Source organism: Myotis davidii, unplaced genomic scaffold (genome assembly GCF_000327345.1).
Source record: "Myotis davidii unplaced genomic scaffold, ASM32734v1 scaffold1301, whole genome shotgun sequence".
NCBI lineage: Eukaryota > Metazoa > Chordata > Mammalia > Chiroptera > Vespertilionidae > Myotis > Myotis davidii.
Genome location: NW_006291431.1, coordinates 16251 through 32981, shown reverse-complemented (window position 1 = coordinate 32981; position 16731 = coordinate 16251). Strand labels below are relative to the sequence as shown.

The 16731-nt window shown below is 43.4% G+C and overlaps 1 protein-coding gene across 1 annotated transcript in view; it reads right to left on the bottom strand.

Moving 5' to 3' along the window:
* LOC102765799 (nephrocystin-1) overlaps window positions 1–16731 on the bottom strand; it is a gene marked incomplete at its 5' end in the record, with an annotated part of 39696 nt that overhangs the window by 11542 nt on the left and 11423 nt on the right. Inside the window, 4 exons of the mRNA XM_006764721.2 lie at window positions 3286–3385; window positions 6869–6945; window positions 12468–12550; window positions 15176–15286. Of these exons, the coding sequence (XP_006764784.2) occupies window positions 3286–3385; window positions 6869–6945; window positions 12468–12550; window positions 15176–15286 (371 nt within the window). The remainder of the gene's footprint in view (window positions 1–3285; window positions 3386–6868; window positions 6946–12467; window positions 12551–15175; window positions 15287–16731) is intronic.

Below are 16731 nucleotides of genomic sequence, written 5' to 3'. Positions count from 1 at the left end.
CACCCAGACAGCTTCGTCGACAGCCCGCGAGCCAACGCGCAGCCCCATGCACAACTATCACCCAAAGGGCGAGAGGGGCGAGAGCAGCTGTAATGTTGCTTTCTCCCCACTTTTGATAGTGAAATCTTCATTTTAAACATAAGAGGACACATTATTTTAAAAAGCCATTACATGGCTCCGTACCCTTTCTGAGTAGAACGTGAACACGTCGTGAGAGACTTTTCCAAACACAGGGACACGTTGCGGATGGAAACAGCTATACATAGAAAGTGAATGGACTCACTATTCTCGGCGGGGAAAGGGGTGTGGGAGATGGGGGAAGAGACTGGACAAAAGTTGTGCACCTATGGATGAGGACAGGGGGGGAGTAAGGGCAGAGGGGGGGGTGGGAACTGGGTGGAGGGGAGCTATTGGGGGGAAAAGGGGAACAACTATAATAATCTGAATAAAGATTTCTTTTAAAAAATAAAATGACAAAAGCAACCACTCAGAGAGGTAGGCCAAGTTCTCATTCATTACACTGCTCCTTGACAATCTGCAACAGCAAAAAGGTCATGCAGGGGCAGTCAGGGGGATACCCTGGTCATGCCCTCTTGCCATGCTCCCCCTCCACCCATCCAGCGTGCACCTCTGTGGAAAGGCCCTTTCCTGACGTCTTCACAGGGCACATCTCCAATCCTTCAAACCCCATTTCAAATGCCCCCTGGTCTTACCAGCTATCTTACATAGCTTCACTTAGATGAATGTTACGACACACTGCATCAGCTACCTGGCATTACATTTGCATTATCTATACACTAGAGGTCCAGTGCACAGATTCTGGCACTGGTGGGGTCGCTTGGCCTGGTCTACGGGGATTGGGCCAAAACCGGCTCTCAAACATCCCCTGATGGGTCCCGGATTGCAAGAGGGCGGTTCTCAGGTGATGCATCTGGGAATCGGAATTGGGATCCCTCCTCTCTGTTTCCAGGTGTGTCACCCAAGAACCACAGCTGCCAAGTCACTGCAGATCAGCAGCTCCTGCATTAAGCATCTGCCCCTGGTGGTCAGGGCACATCAAAGCTACCGATCGGACAGTCGGACGATCACTTAGGCTTTTATATATATAAATATAATCATAAGATTAGCCAATTATTAAAGCTCACACTGCTCAATTGCATGTACTATAAATACTTGCTAAGTGTTTTATATGTTTTTTTCATTAAACTTCATTACAACTTATGGGATTGATATTTCTACTGTGTCCTTTATAAAGATGTAGACATTGAGACCCCAAGAAAGATGATTCTATGACTTTTTCCAAGAGGTTCCTCAGTTTGAAATTGATAGACCTGGATTCTACTAGTATAAAAGCTCCCTGCAGAAAATGCAAAACAAAAACCATGAGATACCACTGCTTACTTATTAAAATAGCTAAAACAAACAAAAAGGCTGAGAATACCACGTGTTGTCAAGAATATGGGGCAACTGAACCCTAGCTGGTTTGGCTCAGTGCATAGAGCCTCAGCCTGTGGACTGAAGGGTCCTGGGTTCAATTCTGGTCAAGGGCAAATGCCCGGGTTGCAAGCTCAATCCCCAGTCGGAGGCAAGCAAGATGCAGCCGATCAGTGATTCTCTCTCATTATTGATGTTTCTATCTGTCTCTCTCTCTCCCTTCCTCTCTGAAATCAATAAAAATGTATTTTTGCAACAGCATGGATGGAACTGGAGAGCATTATGCTAAGTGAAATAAGCCAGTCAATGAAGGAAAAATACCACATGATCTCACTCATTTCTGGATAATAAAGACCATGGGGGGGTAGGGGAGGCCAGGGGATTGTCATGGGGGGGGGGGAAATGGACACATATGTAATACCCTTTGTAATACTGTAAGCAATAAAAAAAATAATAATAAATAAATAAATAAATAAAAATGAGTCCCTCCCCTCCTAAAAAAAGAAGAAGCACTATGCTGAGTGAAAACCAGACTCACAAGCCTGCATACTATAGGGTCTGATGTATAGTACAGGGAAAGGCAAAGCTGTTGGGAAGGAAAACAGAGGAGTGACTGCCTGGGGCTGGGGCTGGGGCTGGGGCTGGGCATTGAGGACAAAGACAAAGCCGCAGAGGTAACTCTTTAGAGTGATGGACACATTCTCTATCTTGACTGTACTGACAGTTACATAACTGTATACATTTATTAAAACTCAAAGAACAAAGGAGTAAACTAAATTATACCTCAACAAACTTAACATTTTAAAAAGTTCTCTTTAGATATTAAGTTCTCTACTCTATTTTTGACCAAATCTGTCCTTTGTGCTAACTAGTAAGTAGAAGAGTAATCTAATCTGAACTTGTTATTCCATTTTCCTGATCTTTGGCAAACAAGTTAATATATGTATATATATATATATATCCTAATATGCAAATAGACCAAATGGCAGAACAACTGAACAGCTGGTCGCTATGATGTGCGCTGACCACTAGGAGGCACATGCAGAACATGGCAGGCATTGGCAGCAGGCAGCAGAGCGTGGAACATGGCGGGCATTGGCCACAGCGGGATGGTGAAGCAGGGGAGTGGGGGCGCCAGACCAAGGCAGGGTGCCGGTTGCTGTCATCTGGGCGAGCCTCTGGTGGTTACTGAAACTTCTTTGCACCCGCACACTGCAGTTCCAGTGGGCACTTGCACCTGCTACTGGCTCCTGCTACCGGCACCAGAGCCACTACTCACATCCACTGCAGGCACCTGGCGCCGGCCCCAATCACTTGGCACTGTCAGCAGGTGCGAGCAGGGGCTGCGCCCCACACACCCAGCACTGGCCCTGATCATTTGGCACTGGCAGCAGGTGCAAGTGGCAGCTACTGGCCCCGATCCCCCCTCAGAACTTCTCCACCTCCCCCGGCTCCTGAGGGGTGATCAGGGCAGCAGCCGCTGCCACTGCTGGTGCCCAGCGCCGGCCCCAATCGCTCTGCACCATCAGCGAGTACAAGCCAGGCCGGTGCTGTCAGTGTGTGGGAGCAGCAGCAGCAGGAGCAGGGCTGCTGGCAGACAGGGGACCGGGGGCCATGGAGGGAGGGGCCAGGCAGGGGCGCGGAGGATGGGCCGAGACCCGCCCCTGTGCCCACCACAGCCTCACGGCCCACAGTTCCTTTCAAGGTGCACGAATTCATGCACTGGGCCCCTAGTGAGGAAATATTAACCAACAAAAGATGACCAAGCAGGAGGGAAGTTGAGAGGAGAGATGGTCTACACATGTTGAGTAACCCGAGCTCCTAAACAAAAACCGCAGAAGGCATACCAACCTTAGTAGGTCTCTTGATCTTCTGTTCAAAGATCTCACTTTTACTAGAAGCTGCGGCTGCCTCCTCCTCATCATCATCTGATGGAAAACACTCCCTTGTGCTTAAAAAAATTAATAAATGTTATAACTTTAAGTGCTTGGGACTGCATATAACACAACAAAGTATTTTCATTTTAATTTAAAAGCATGGTATTTTGCTATAATACAACAAAGTCTTTTCACCACCAGTGTCTGCCCCTGACAGCTGCATTGTTGTGGCTGAATTACAAAGAAAAAAAGAGAAGTTTAAAAAGCATATCTGGGGAGTGACATTAGAGGAATGGCAGTATGAGAGACCCCTTGGCCTCTCCCCCTGAAACTTGTTAACAAGTTTATCAACTATATAACTCAACAAAGGATTCCATGCTCAATATAGAAGTGTCCCTGAGAGACCCATGCATTGAATAATCTAAAGGTGGGCAACCAGGAGCAAATGGGGAGGCAAGAAAGGCGGAGAGCTCACACGGCCACAGATGCAGCCCTGCAGCTGGGAGCTGGCTGCTAGTTCAGCCCCGGAGAGAGGAGGAAGCAGGTATTTCCATGGGCCAGGAAGAACAGAGTCTCGGTGGCTCTCCAGCAGGGCAAGTGGCGCAAACAGCAGCTGAGCCAGCTGAGAGGCTAGGGTAAGGACACAGTGCCTGGATTCTGTCGTGACTGTCTGCTGTTGGACAGTTAGTGTTCCCGGCAAAGATGGAGCCAGAGGCCCATCACCCCCTTGGACTCCCAAAACTCACTTCCCATTGCCCTTGGTGTCAGGTCAAGGAGCACATTATCTGTAAACAGAGATATTGCAGCAGAGTCCCTGTTTCCTCCAGTGATTGATCCCTATTTGGAGGGGGGGGACACCATGGAGGTCTGGGGGTCACCATTATGGTGAGGGCAAAACAAAGCCCACCCCCAAGCAGCACAACTGTAATGTCTCATTGGAGCTATGGAGGGCAGCTCTGGGACGTCACAGAGCTAAAAATCTTGTGATTCAGCATCACCTACTAGAAAACAGTAGAAAGACCTGTTCAAAGAAAGATGCTGGAGAAGGGCCAATATAATACATAGAAGCCTAGACAAAGGGGACCAGCAAATACCATGAATAACCATGGAAACAAGGAAGCCCAGAAAAAAATGAAAAATCTCCATAAAGCAAGCTGGAACACATGGAAATATATAAATGACAGAGAATTCAAGATTGCAGTTCTGAAAATAATTAATGAACAAAATGAGTACTGTACCAAAGAATCTAAAGCGTTAAAAAAAGAACCAATCAGAAATCCTGGAAATGAAGCATGCAATTAAGGAGATTAGGAGTAAACTACTGAATATAGGAAACAGAACTGACCAGATGGAGAAAAGAATTAGTGATATCAATACAGTGGGGCCGTGACTTACGAGTTTAATTCATTCCGAGCTGAGATAGCTACTTTTGCATAGGCATGGACTGTCCTTTCTCAGGCAAAAACTCTGTTAAACAAGTTACAGCTGGGTCAGGGAGCTGCAAACCTATCAATAAAAGGCCCAAAAAACCAGCACCAGCAGCAGCCTGCCTTGCTTCATAGCTGGGCCTCATCTGGGCACTTCCAAACCTGATAGAAAGAGGAGGAATCTGCCCTAGCCCGTTTGGCTCAGTGGATAAAACGTCGGCCTGTGGACTGAAGGGTCCTGGGTTCGATTCCGGTCAGGGGCATGTATCGTGGTTGTGGGCACATCCCCAGTAGGGGGTGTGCAGGAGGCAGCTGATCAATGTTTCTCTCTCATCCATGTTTCTCACTCTCTATCCCTCTCCCTTCCTCTCTTCAAAAAGTCAATAAAATATATATTTAAAAAGAAGAAGAAGAAGAAGAAGAAGAAGAAGATGAGGGCATCATACTCATGGCCCTGGATCATGAAGGATGAGGGTGGGGGCATGTGCTGGGGGTGGGGGCGGCCAGGGAGAGGTCAAGGGGGGAAAAGGAGACTATGCAATACTTTAAACCAGGGGTCAGCAAACTCATTAGCCAACAGAGCCAAATATCAACAGTACGACGATTGAAATTTCTTTTGAGAGCCACATTTTTTAAACTGAAACTATATAGGCAGGTGCATTGTTATTCACTTCATTAGGGCACTCCTAAGCTGGCCTTTGGTACAAACGTCCTCCATCTGATGGAGGTACGTGCGCTGAGGTCGACCCCTTCCAACTCTCCCATCCACACGCGTCTTGTATACTTGTTTCTCTGTCTCCTTTCCTTCATCCTCTCTCTATGTCCAAACCATCTCAACACACCTTTCTCAATCCTTGACATTACATCTTCTTTCATTCCACAACATTACTTAAAAATAACTGAATAAACTTTATTTAAAGCTTTAAGTCAACTTCGCACTGTCCGTGCAAACACGCACGTGGTATTTTGTGGAAGAGCCAAACTCAAGGGGCCAAAGAGCCGCATGTGGCTCGCAAGCCACGGTTTGCCAACAATGGGACTAGAGGATCCCAAGAATCAAATCAATGTTTTGAAATATGAGGAAGCAAAAAACACCAACCAGAAGAGCAAAAAGAAAAAAGAATCCAAAAATATGAAGATAGTGTAAGGAGCCTCTGAGACAACTTTAAGCGTACCAACATCCGAATTATAGGGGTGCCAGAAGAAGAGAGAGAGCAAGATATTGAAAACCTATTTGAAAAAAATAACAGAAAACTTCCCCTACCTGGTGAAAGAAATAGACTTACAAGTCCAGGAAGCACAGAGAACCCCAAACAAAAGGAATCCAAAGAGGACCACACCAGGACACATCATAATTAAAATGCCAAGAGCAAAAGACAAAGAGAGAATCTTAAAAGCAGCACGAGAAAAACAGTTAGTTACCTACAAGGGAGTACCCATACGATTGTCAGCTGATTTCTCATCAGAAACTATGCAGGCCAGAAGGGAGTGGAAAGAAATATTCAAAGTGATGAATAGCAAGAACCTACAACCAAGATTACTCTACCCAGCAAAGCTATCATTTAGAATTGAAGGTGAGATAAAGAGCTTCACAGACAAGAAAAAGCTAAAGGAGTTCATCACCACCAAACCAGTATTATATGAAATACTGAAGGCTGAAGGGTATTCTCTAAGAAGAGGAAGAAGAAAAAGGTAAAGATAAAAAATTATGAACAACAAAGTGACAACAAATACATATCTATCAACAAGTGAACCTAAAAATCAAATGAATAAAAAACATGATGAACACAATAGACTGGTGAATTTAACAGAATCAGGGGCATGGAAAGGGAGCAGACTGACAATTCTCGGGGGGAAGAGGTTGTGGGGGTGCAGGAAGAGATTGGACAAAGAGCTTATACCTATGGACGAGATCAGTGGGGGTGGGGGGGGGGATGGAAGGCGTGGAGTAGGGTGAGAACCGGGTAGAGGGGAGCTATGGGGAACATCTGTAATAATCTGAAGAATAAAGATTTTTTTAAAAAAACACGTGAATTTCCTATCTGTGTTAGAACATAGCTATCTTCTCAGATGCCTCCTGTTTGCTTGATCTCTAAGGCAGGGAAGGGAGGTGCCCCTTGAGAGCTGTACCTCTTCTGGAGATGGAAGGGTCCACTTCCACACCTTTTTCATAAGGGGTGCCACCGTTCAGGAGGAGCTCATAAGTCCTACAAAAGAAGGGTATGCTGTGACCGAGACCTGCGGTGGACACCTGAGTCAATCCCTTTTCAGCACAGATATCTTTGCAGATATTTCTGTGTCACTGATGACTGATGACTGAGAATGGAAGCTGATCCTTCTGTGGGGCATCAGCTCAGTAAATAAGTTTCTTTCTTACCTATGAACCATAGAAATACATTTTCCACATTAACATGAAAAAGATTATTACTGTCATTAAAATGTTTTGAATCATCATCTAAAATATGGCCTGGGGGAGGGGATGCAAGGGAATGGGTGTGGTGGAGGGGTCAATGGGGGGAAGGAACATCTGTAATACTTTCAACAATGAAGATAAATTTTTTAAATAGCCAATATGAGTTTATATGATTTTTAAAATATAAAAGTAATAAATAAATAAAATATAAAAGTAACATGCAGATTGTAGTAAAAAGTTTCAATGGCCTAGAAATAATAAGGAAAAAATGACAGCCACCTCCCTCCCCTCTAGTTTGGTAGTCCCTCGCCCTATCTTGTTCTATGCAAATGGGAACAAATACATTCCACAGTGAATCTCAAACGGAAGACCTTTTCTTTTAAAGTTACAAACTGCCGAAGTGTAGAAGCAGGAGGCAAAAGGCCTCTCTAATCCTGCTGCCAGTCCCCACTCCCGCTCCAGGGGCAGCCTTGGAAACAGTTCACATAAACCCACTCATGAATGCATACAAATGCAGCTCTTTGTGGACCAGAGTGGAGTGACAGTACGCATCCTATCCTGCCACTTGCTTTTTCATGTAAAAATATACATTGGAAATGTTTCTGTATTAATTCAGAGGCCTCTGGCCTCCACCTCATTTAAAAAAAATAGCTGTGACTTCAGGAAAGATTGAATAGACACACCATTCCTTCCTACCAAGTACAATTAAAACCCTGAACATTAATAAAAACAAAACCCCCAAAATCATAAGAAGCCTGGGCTTCTGCATCTACCGGGGGTAGGAGGGCCAGGGTAATAAAATGCCCCGTCTCCTTCTGCCTGGTGACATCAGAGGATGAGCACAGTCAGGACTTCCACCTCTGTCGTGCGGTAAGGAGGTTCCATCCACCCTGAAGTGTTAGCAGAGGTGGAGGGGGGAGCATTACCTGAATTAAACATTTGAGGTTAAAAACTGTGATGATTCCCCATTCTAAAATTGGGGGAAACTGGCTTGGAGACTTACAGTTACAAGGCACAGCAGGACTAGAGCCCTGAATTTTATGGGATCTTCATCATCCTCTTCCTGACTGCCTACCTGCACCTCCCTCTGAATTTCCTGTCTATATCCTAGACTTAGATTTATGGTATGTGTGTGTGTGCCCATTTTAAGGTTAGATTTCTATGTGTGTGCCCATTTTAAAGTTAGATTTTTATGTGTGTGCCCATTTTAAAATGTAATTGTCTTTGCCCTGTCAGTGTGTTCAGTGGTTAGAGCGTCAGCCCCACACCAAAGGGTCACAGTTTCCCACTCAAGGGCATGTACCTGGGTTGCAGGTTCATCCCCCAGCCCCAACTGGGGCATGTGCAGAAGTCAACCAACCGATGTATCTCTCCCACATCAATGCATCTCTCTCTCTCTCTCTTCTTTCCTCTCTCCTCTCTCCTCTCTCCTCTCTCCCCTCCCTCCCTTCCACTTTCTCTAAAACTCAATGGGAAAAAAAATATCCTCAGGTGAGGATTAAGAAAAGAAAAAGAAAATAATACAATAATGAATAAATAATGCAAGAATAAATTGTTTTGCATATGCAACACTATAAACCTACTTTTCCCCATCCTGTATTATAAATATTTGCTACCAGTTTGCCATTTGGTCTTTTTTTGCCATTTAATCACTTTTATTATTCAATTTCAGCTGTCATACAGTATTATATTAGTTTCAGGTACACACACCCCCACCCCAGTGATTAGACATTATACAACTTCCTAACTGATCATCTCAATATATCCCATACCCATCTGACAACATACATAGTTATTAGAATTTTGTTGACTACATTTCCTATGCTGTACTTTACATCCCCATGACTATTCTGTAACAACCAATTTGTACTCCTTAATCCCTTCATCTTTTTCGCCCATCCCTCGATCTCTCCTCCCATCTGGCAACCATGAGAGTGTTCCCTGCAACTATGAGTTTCTTTCTGTTCCACTTGTTCATTGATTTTGTTTTTTAGATTCAATTGTTGATAAGTATGTATTGCCATTTTATTATTCATGTTTTTTATCTTTTTTCTTCTTCTTTTCTTAAAGAAAACCCTTTAATATTTCCTACAATACTGGTTTGGTGGTGATAACTCCAACCTTTAGCTTTCTCTTGTCTGTGAAGCTTTTTATATGACTTTCAATTCTAAATAATAGCTTTGCTGGGTAATCTTGTTGTAGGAACTTGCTTTTCATCACTTTGAATATTTCTTGCCATTCCCTTCTGGCCTGCAAAGTTTCTGTTGGGAAATCAGCTGACAGTGGTATGGGTTCTCCCTTGTAGGTAACTAACTATTTTTCTCTTGCTGCTTTTAAGATTCTCTCTTTGTCTTTAACATTTGGCATTTTAATTATGATATGTCTTGGTGTGGAGCTCTCTGGGTTAATCTCGTTTGAGTCACTGTACTTCTTGGGTTTGTATGTCTATTTCTTTCACCAGGTAAGGGAAGTTTTCTGTCATTATTTTTTCAAATAGGTTTTCAACTTCTTGCTCCCTCTCTTCTCCTTACAGCACCCCATGATGCAAATGTTGGTACACTTGAAATTGTCCCAGAGGCTCCTTACACTCTTCATATTTTTTTATTCTTTTTTCTTTTTGCTGTTCTGATTGGCTATGTTTTGCTTCCTTATACTATTCCAAATCACTGACTTGATTCTCGGCTTCCTCTACTCTATTGTTGAGTCCCTGTAAATTATTCTTCATTTCAATTAGTATATCCTTCATTACTGACTGGTCTTATTTTACGGCTTCTAAGTCCTTTTTCATGCTGTTTAAGTTCCCACTAAGTTTTTTGAGCATCCTTATAACCATGATTTTCTGTTAGTTTGTTTGCTTGCCTCCATTTCATTTCATTCTTTTTCTGGAGATACCATCTATTCTTTCATATGGGACCTATTTCTTTGTCTCCACATCTTGGCTGCTTCCCTGTGTTTGTTTCTGTGTATTAGGTAGAGCTGCTATGTCTCATGGCATTGGTAAAGTGGCTTTGTGTAGTACGTGTCCTGTAGGGCCCAGGTGCACAGCCCTCCAGTCACCCGAGCTGGAAGCTCCAGGTGCACCTCTGTGCATACTGTATGCACTGTCCTGCTGTAGTTAAGCCTCAATTGCTGTTGGCATCACTAGGAGGGATTGATCCTCAGGCCAACGGACTGCAAAGACTGGCGGCAACTACAATAGAGGAGTTGCTATGCAGGAGCTAATGCAGTAAAGCAGGAGTTGCTTAAGTGGGGCTTTGGTGCTCACTGAGTCCACCCCTTAAGTGTGTCACTCGTGGAGGTGGTAGGGTTATAATTGGCATGGTCTGAAGCTGTCTGCTGGGTGCACTAGCTCTGGGGCCTCCCTGGTGTGCCCCAGGCACCACCCACCACAAGCTATGGATCTGCAGATGGCTGCTACTTGTGTTGGGCTTAAAAGTCCCCAGGAGAGCCCTGACTGGTCTGTCTCAGAGAATAGAGCATTGGCCTGCAGACTGAAGGGTCCCAGGTTCAATTTCAGTCAAGGGCATGTACCTTGGTTGCGTGCACATTCCCAGTGGGAGGTGTGCAGGAAGCAGCTGATCGATGTTTCTCTCTCATTGATGTTTCTAACTCTATCCCTTCCTCTCTGTATAAAATCGGTAAAATATATATATTTTTTAAAAGTCCCCAGGAGAGGCCAAGCTGCAAACAAAGACCAGCTGTCACTAGTGCCAGACATGGGGCCACTTAGCAAGAGGTATGGGACAGTTAAAAAAAGAAAGGAAAAAAAAAAGAGGTATGGGACACACCAAGGCCAGATGCTGCCTGTCTGCAATTTGTGAATCATTGAGAGACTTTAGGAAAATCTACAGCAGGAGCCAAGAAGGCAGTTTGTGTAAAAAAAAAAAACCCACTGGAAATGGCTTGGGTGGGACCACAAGTTGGGTGTGGGGTAGTCTCAGGGAATCAACAGGGTGATGTGAACAGTGTTAACCAGGTTGATGGAGACTCAGGTATGGCACCTGCCTGACAGCTCCTTGGGGGTCGGGGATTTTGGAAAAGGAACAATGGCCTCTGCCAGCACTTTTGTCTGGCAGAAAGCTGCCCCTCTATTTCTTGCCCTGATGATAAACAATTCAGTTCCATCCCATACATCTATGATGGTTTTCCAGCTGCTGCCCCAGTGTTAGAACTCACAGAAAGCAAGTCTAAGTAAGTCCATGCACAGACTCTTTAAGAGGACACTCTATCTACTGAGCCAAACCAGTTAGGGCCCAGGCAGTTCCTCTTAGAGTGTCAGCCTGTGGACTGAAGGGTCCAGGGTTCAATTCCAGTCAGGGGCATATGCCCAAGTTGCGGGCTTGATCCCCAGTAGGGGGCATGCAGGAGGCAGCTGATCAATGATTCTCTCTCATCGTTGATGTTTCCATCTCTCTCTCCCTCTCCCTTCCTCTCTGAAATCAATAAAAATATTATATATATATATATATATATGTAAAAGAGGAACTGCCTGGGACTCCAGCAGCCTATGTCTCACTCAGCCACTCTCCACTAGTTTTTACAGCCAGAAGTAATGGGGACTTCTCTTCTGGCACTGGAACCTGGGCTTTGGGGCCTGGTGTGGGGCTGCGACCTCCTCTCCTCAGGGGGAACCTCAGCAACCAACATATCCCTCCAAATTATATCCAGCACACATAGGGTATGGGACCAGCCTATTCTGCATCTCCATCCCTCCTACAAGTCTCAATATGGTTTCTTCTTTAAGTCCCTGGTTGTAGGACTTCCATTCAGCCGGATGTTAAGTGGTTCTGAATGATGGTTCTTCTGAAGTTTAGTTATAATTTTGATGTGGTGTGGGAGGAGGAGCATACCATGTTTACCTACACCACCATCTTGACCAGAAACCCACCTTTTGGTCTTAAGTATTAAATTTGCTTACTGTGGCTGCCATAACAAGTTCAATGTCCCACCTACAGAAGAAATGCAGAATCACAGAGGCCCTGGGGACCCTGGACTTAGCTCTCCCTCGTTTTGGAGGGAACTGAGCTGTTTCACCACTGTGAAAAGTACTAATCCCACACAAAATTACTGAAGAACATTCTCAGCAGACAGTTTCTACGAACATCCCTTTTCTATATGTCACTTCCCCTCCTAGCATGAGACTTACATGCTGTTTTCATACCCTACCTGAAGGAACATAAAAGCAAGATTCAAAGCCTTCTCCCCATAAGCTACTGAAATGCTAACAGAGCATACATTTGGCAAATCTGAGGTATCTAGATTCTAAAAGCTGATCTACAAAGTTACCTGTTTAGAAGGAATATATAACCAACTTACTTTGCTGGAATAGGAATTCCATTGGCATCAAAAAGTTTAAGAAACACCCAGCCACAGCTTAGTTCTCCTCTTTCACCAGTTGACTAGGAAATAAAAACATAGATGAAACAATGTCTGAAACAGTCAAATTTATTTATTTATTTATTTATTTATTATTTTTTAAAATATATTTTTATTGATTTCAGAGAGGAAGAGAGAGTGAGAATAAGAGATAGAAACATCAATGATAAGACAGAATCATTGACTGGCTGCCTTGAGCCCGAAACCCAGGCATGTGCCCTTCACAGGAATCAAACCCTGGACCCTCCAGTCTGCAGACCAATGCTCTATCCACTGAACCAAACCAGCTAGAGCTGAAGCACATACCAGGTCCTTTTAAAGGTACAAAATTAGTATTCACTTTAGACTAAAAAGCTCTTCACAAGAAAATAAAGTGAAGCACAGAAGAGTCCCTTTGTACTTGCAGAGCTCATGGTGATATGCAAACCCCTCTGAAAATATCTACACCTGAGAGGCCCTGGCCAAGTAGCTCCATTGGTTTGAGCATTGTCCCAATACACCAATATTGTAGGTTTGATCCCCAGTCAGGGCACATACAAGAATCAACCAATGAATGAATAAATAAGTAGAAGAAATCAATGTTTCTTTCTCTCGTTCGTTCTCTCTCTCTCTCTCTCTCTCTCTCTCTCTCTCTCTCTCTCTCCCCCCCCCCCCCCCCCCCGCCCCCCCCCCGCCCCCCACCTGACTGATGAGGTGGCAGCTGGTCCTCGAGTCCCCTGAGTGACAGGTGATGGGATGAGCTCAAATCACATTGACAGCACCTGAGGTCAGGAAGCCTTGTCTCCCTTGCAGATAAATGAACAAGTTAAATCATTCAAGGGTCTTTCCTGCTCAGAACATTGCCCAACTGTTAACTGTCAGAGGCCACTGGGGGACACTGGGGCCCACTCAGGGACCTGCTCCACTCCTGTCCTATCAACACTACACAGATGGATGGATTTGCCTTAAGAAATTAAAGGACGGTGTAAGACCACCGATGTAAGAACAGTGGGCTCTCTGGGTTATCATGATGCCCAGTATATACACTACACCTTTCAAGCTATTAGACTATGGAGACATAAAACTATTATCACAGACCCACACCCACTGGTTCAATAGTTTGAATGATGTTAAACTAATCCAAGTTCCTGGTATTCCCTTTAAAAAGGTCCCTTAATTTGAACCCACATTCTCGAGGCTAAGTGCCCTCTGCCTCTAGGACAGAGGGAAACTGCTGTGCTGCAACGCCACCATCTGCGACTTTCTGCAAAGTCCCATCCTCTCCCATCTTCATTCTTCAGAAGCACTGGGGTCCACTCAAGCGATAAAGTGAACAAATACACTCTTATCTATTTGTTTATTTTTAATTTTTTTTCCTGCCCAATATTTTCCCCTTTTCTTCGCTACTATCATACCTTCACTTTTTTTTTTTCACGGAGGGAAGGGCAATATGCCCAGCTAAAATAAACTTCCTTTTCAGCGAGGCGTGGCCATATGCCCCTCCTAGCTATTGAGATAGAGATGAACGTTTTGAGCAGAGCCTCAGGAAATTATTTTATGGGAATAGATTGCTTTGTTGTTGCTGTTTTTCACCTTCTAACCTCATAGTAATATTTATGACTATAGGTAACAGCTGTGGAATTGTGGCATTCTTCATTTATATTATCTGCCACATAACCCTTGAGGTATGACTGTTGCCACTGTTTAGTTTCAATATATATGCAGCATATACCCTATTTGAGGTTGTTTTGCTTCTTTGAAAGAGGGTTTTTGTTTTTTTTCTTTCGGTCACAAATCACTACACAGTAGTAAGGTTTTCTGGTGTTGCACAGAATACACCACATTTTTTTTTCTTTTCACCTTCCCACCCACCACCCCTGGCAACTACCAATCTGTTCTCTGTATCTATGAGCCTGTTTGTACATTTTTAGATTCCATGTATAAGCGAAATCATATGGTATCTGCGTTTCTCTGGCTTATTTCACTTAGCATAATGCCCTCAAGGATCATCTATGTTGTTGCAAATGTCAAGGTTTCATTCTTTTTTATGGCTGAGTAATATTCTGTTGTATATATGTATCAAATCTTCTTTATCCAATAGTCTATTTATGAGCATTTAGGTTGCTTCCATATCTCGGCTATTGTAAATAATGTTGGAATAAATACAGAGATACATACATCTTTTCGAAATAGTGTTTTGGATTTCTTTAGATTAAATACCCAGAAGTGAAACTGCTGGGTTATATGGTAATTCTATTTTTAATTTTTTGAGGACCCTTCATAATGTTTTACATAGTGGCTACACTAATTTACATTATTTTCAACAGTGCATGAGAGTTCCCTTTTCTCCACATCCTCACCAACATTTTTTGATAGTACCATTATCAATTATCTTTTTGATAATACCATTCTGACAGTGGGAGATGATATCTCACTATGGTTCTGATTTGCATTTCCCCAGTGATTTGTGATGTTGAGCATCTTTTACACTTTAAGTGCTACTGAATAAGCAGCACTATATATAAAATTAAAATCACTGACATTCCCATTCCTCGAGGATTAAAATTCTATAACAAATATCTCAATTATTTTACTTGTAAATACAAGCTTTTAAAAAATCTTCCCTTTCAACTGATACATGAGAAAGCCTTATTTGTTAACTGACATACATTACGAATATAAGAAATTCCAAGTTCAAATAATATTCCAAGATCGGGAGATGCAGAATTGGACCTGATAAAACAATCACCATCAAGCAAGCATGGCAAAGTCCCAGTAACCTGAAACAATAAGAAAACTAAAGTCACCAACAGAAATTCAAACTGGGGGGAGTGTTCAGCTCCATTCACCTGTAAATGCTTCATGGCCTTGTATCACAGTAAAGGTCTCTTACAGGAAACAAAAAGCAGATGGACTGGACTCATCTGAACCAATGATTTGAAATGTAAAACTTTAACTTTGTGTTAAAGGGAAATAACTTTACGTTCACTTACCCTTTCCTTAGAGAGGCTAAGTAAAACAAGTACTACACCTACTCGCCCAGAGGTGTGATGGATGTCATTTGCACATATAAGATCTTTATACTGGCCACAGTTCCTTGTGAACAGAGCTAAAATTAAAGACTTCATATACACATTGGTATGTGAGCCCTGTGAATTTCCCTTTGCTCATTCTCCTCCCTCTCCTGGGACAACCACATCCCTCTTTCCTGCCAATAAAACCCTACCATCCTTCAAGATCTAGTTTCCCTTCCACAAAATCTTCCTGAACCTGTAGTTAATTTCTCCCTCCCCTGTGCTTCCACAGCACAGGAGGCCCATAACTGCTACATTCTACCATTGAGACAGTTTCCAATAGTACACACCCCATAGGGATTCCATGAGATAATGCACATGGTTAGAGCTGCATAAACACAGGTGTTTAATTATGTGTGCATAGGTTTCTTCCCTAACACCATGTAAGTTCCCTCAATACTTAGGAAAGGTGCCTAGGCAGCTGGTCGATGTTTCTCTCTCATCGATGTTTCCAACTCTCTATCTCTCTCCCTTCCTCTCTGTAAAAAATCAATAAAATATATTTTTTTTAAAAAATAAAAAATAAAAAAAGAGGGAATTAATGAAGGTTCTTAGGGTGCAGGGACACACGGGAACTAGTGTAGCAGGGAAGTAAATACTAAAGCAATGAAAACGTGAGGGAAGAAAAAAATTAAGTGAAATAAACTACATGATCCTAAATATGGTTACATATTCATGTACATATATTTAAAGAGAGAAAACAAAGAAAGGAGCCCTGACAGCTGTCAGCTGGGAGCTGGGTTGGCCCCACAGCTAGGCCATGGCTTCTCCTACTGAAGGTAAGCCATTCCACAGAACACCAGCTTTAGAACAGACTTCTCTGTGACTAGGATGGAGCAAGACAGAGACAGGACCACTTTATAATCATGTCTCAACACAGACTAAAAAAAAAAACCAACATAAAAAATGATCAAACATGGCACTCTCTCAGCTAACATCAGTGACTGCGTTCCCTACCAAATAGTATTTTATTTTTTTCCTTTATTGAATAAGATATTACAAATGTGTCCTTATCCCCCCAATGTCCCCTCATCCCCCCAATCCTGCCCTCACCTTCACCCCCTGTTGTCCACATCCATCACTTATGCTTATATGCATGCATATAAGTCCTTTGGTTGATCTTTCCCCTCACCCCTACCCTCCCCTGCTTT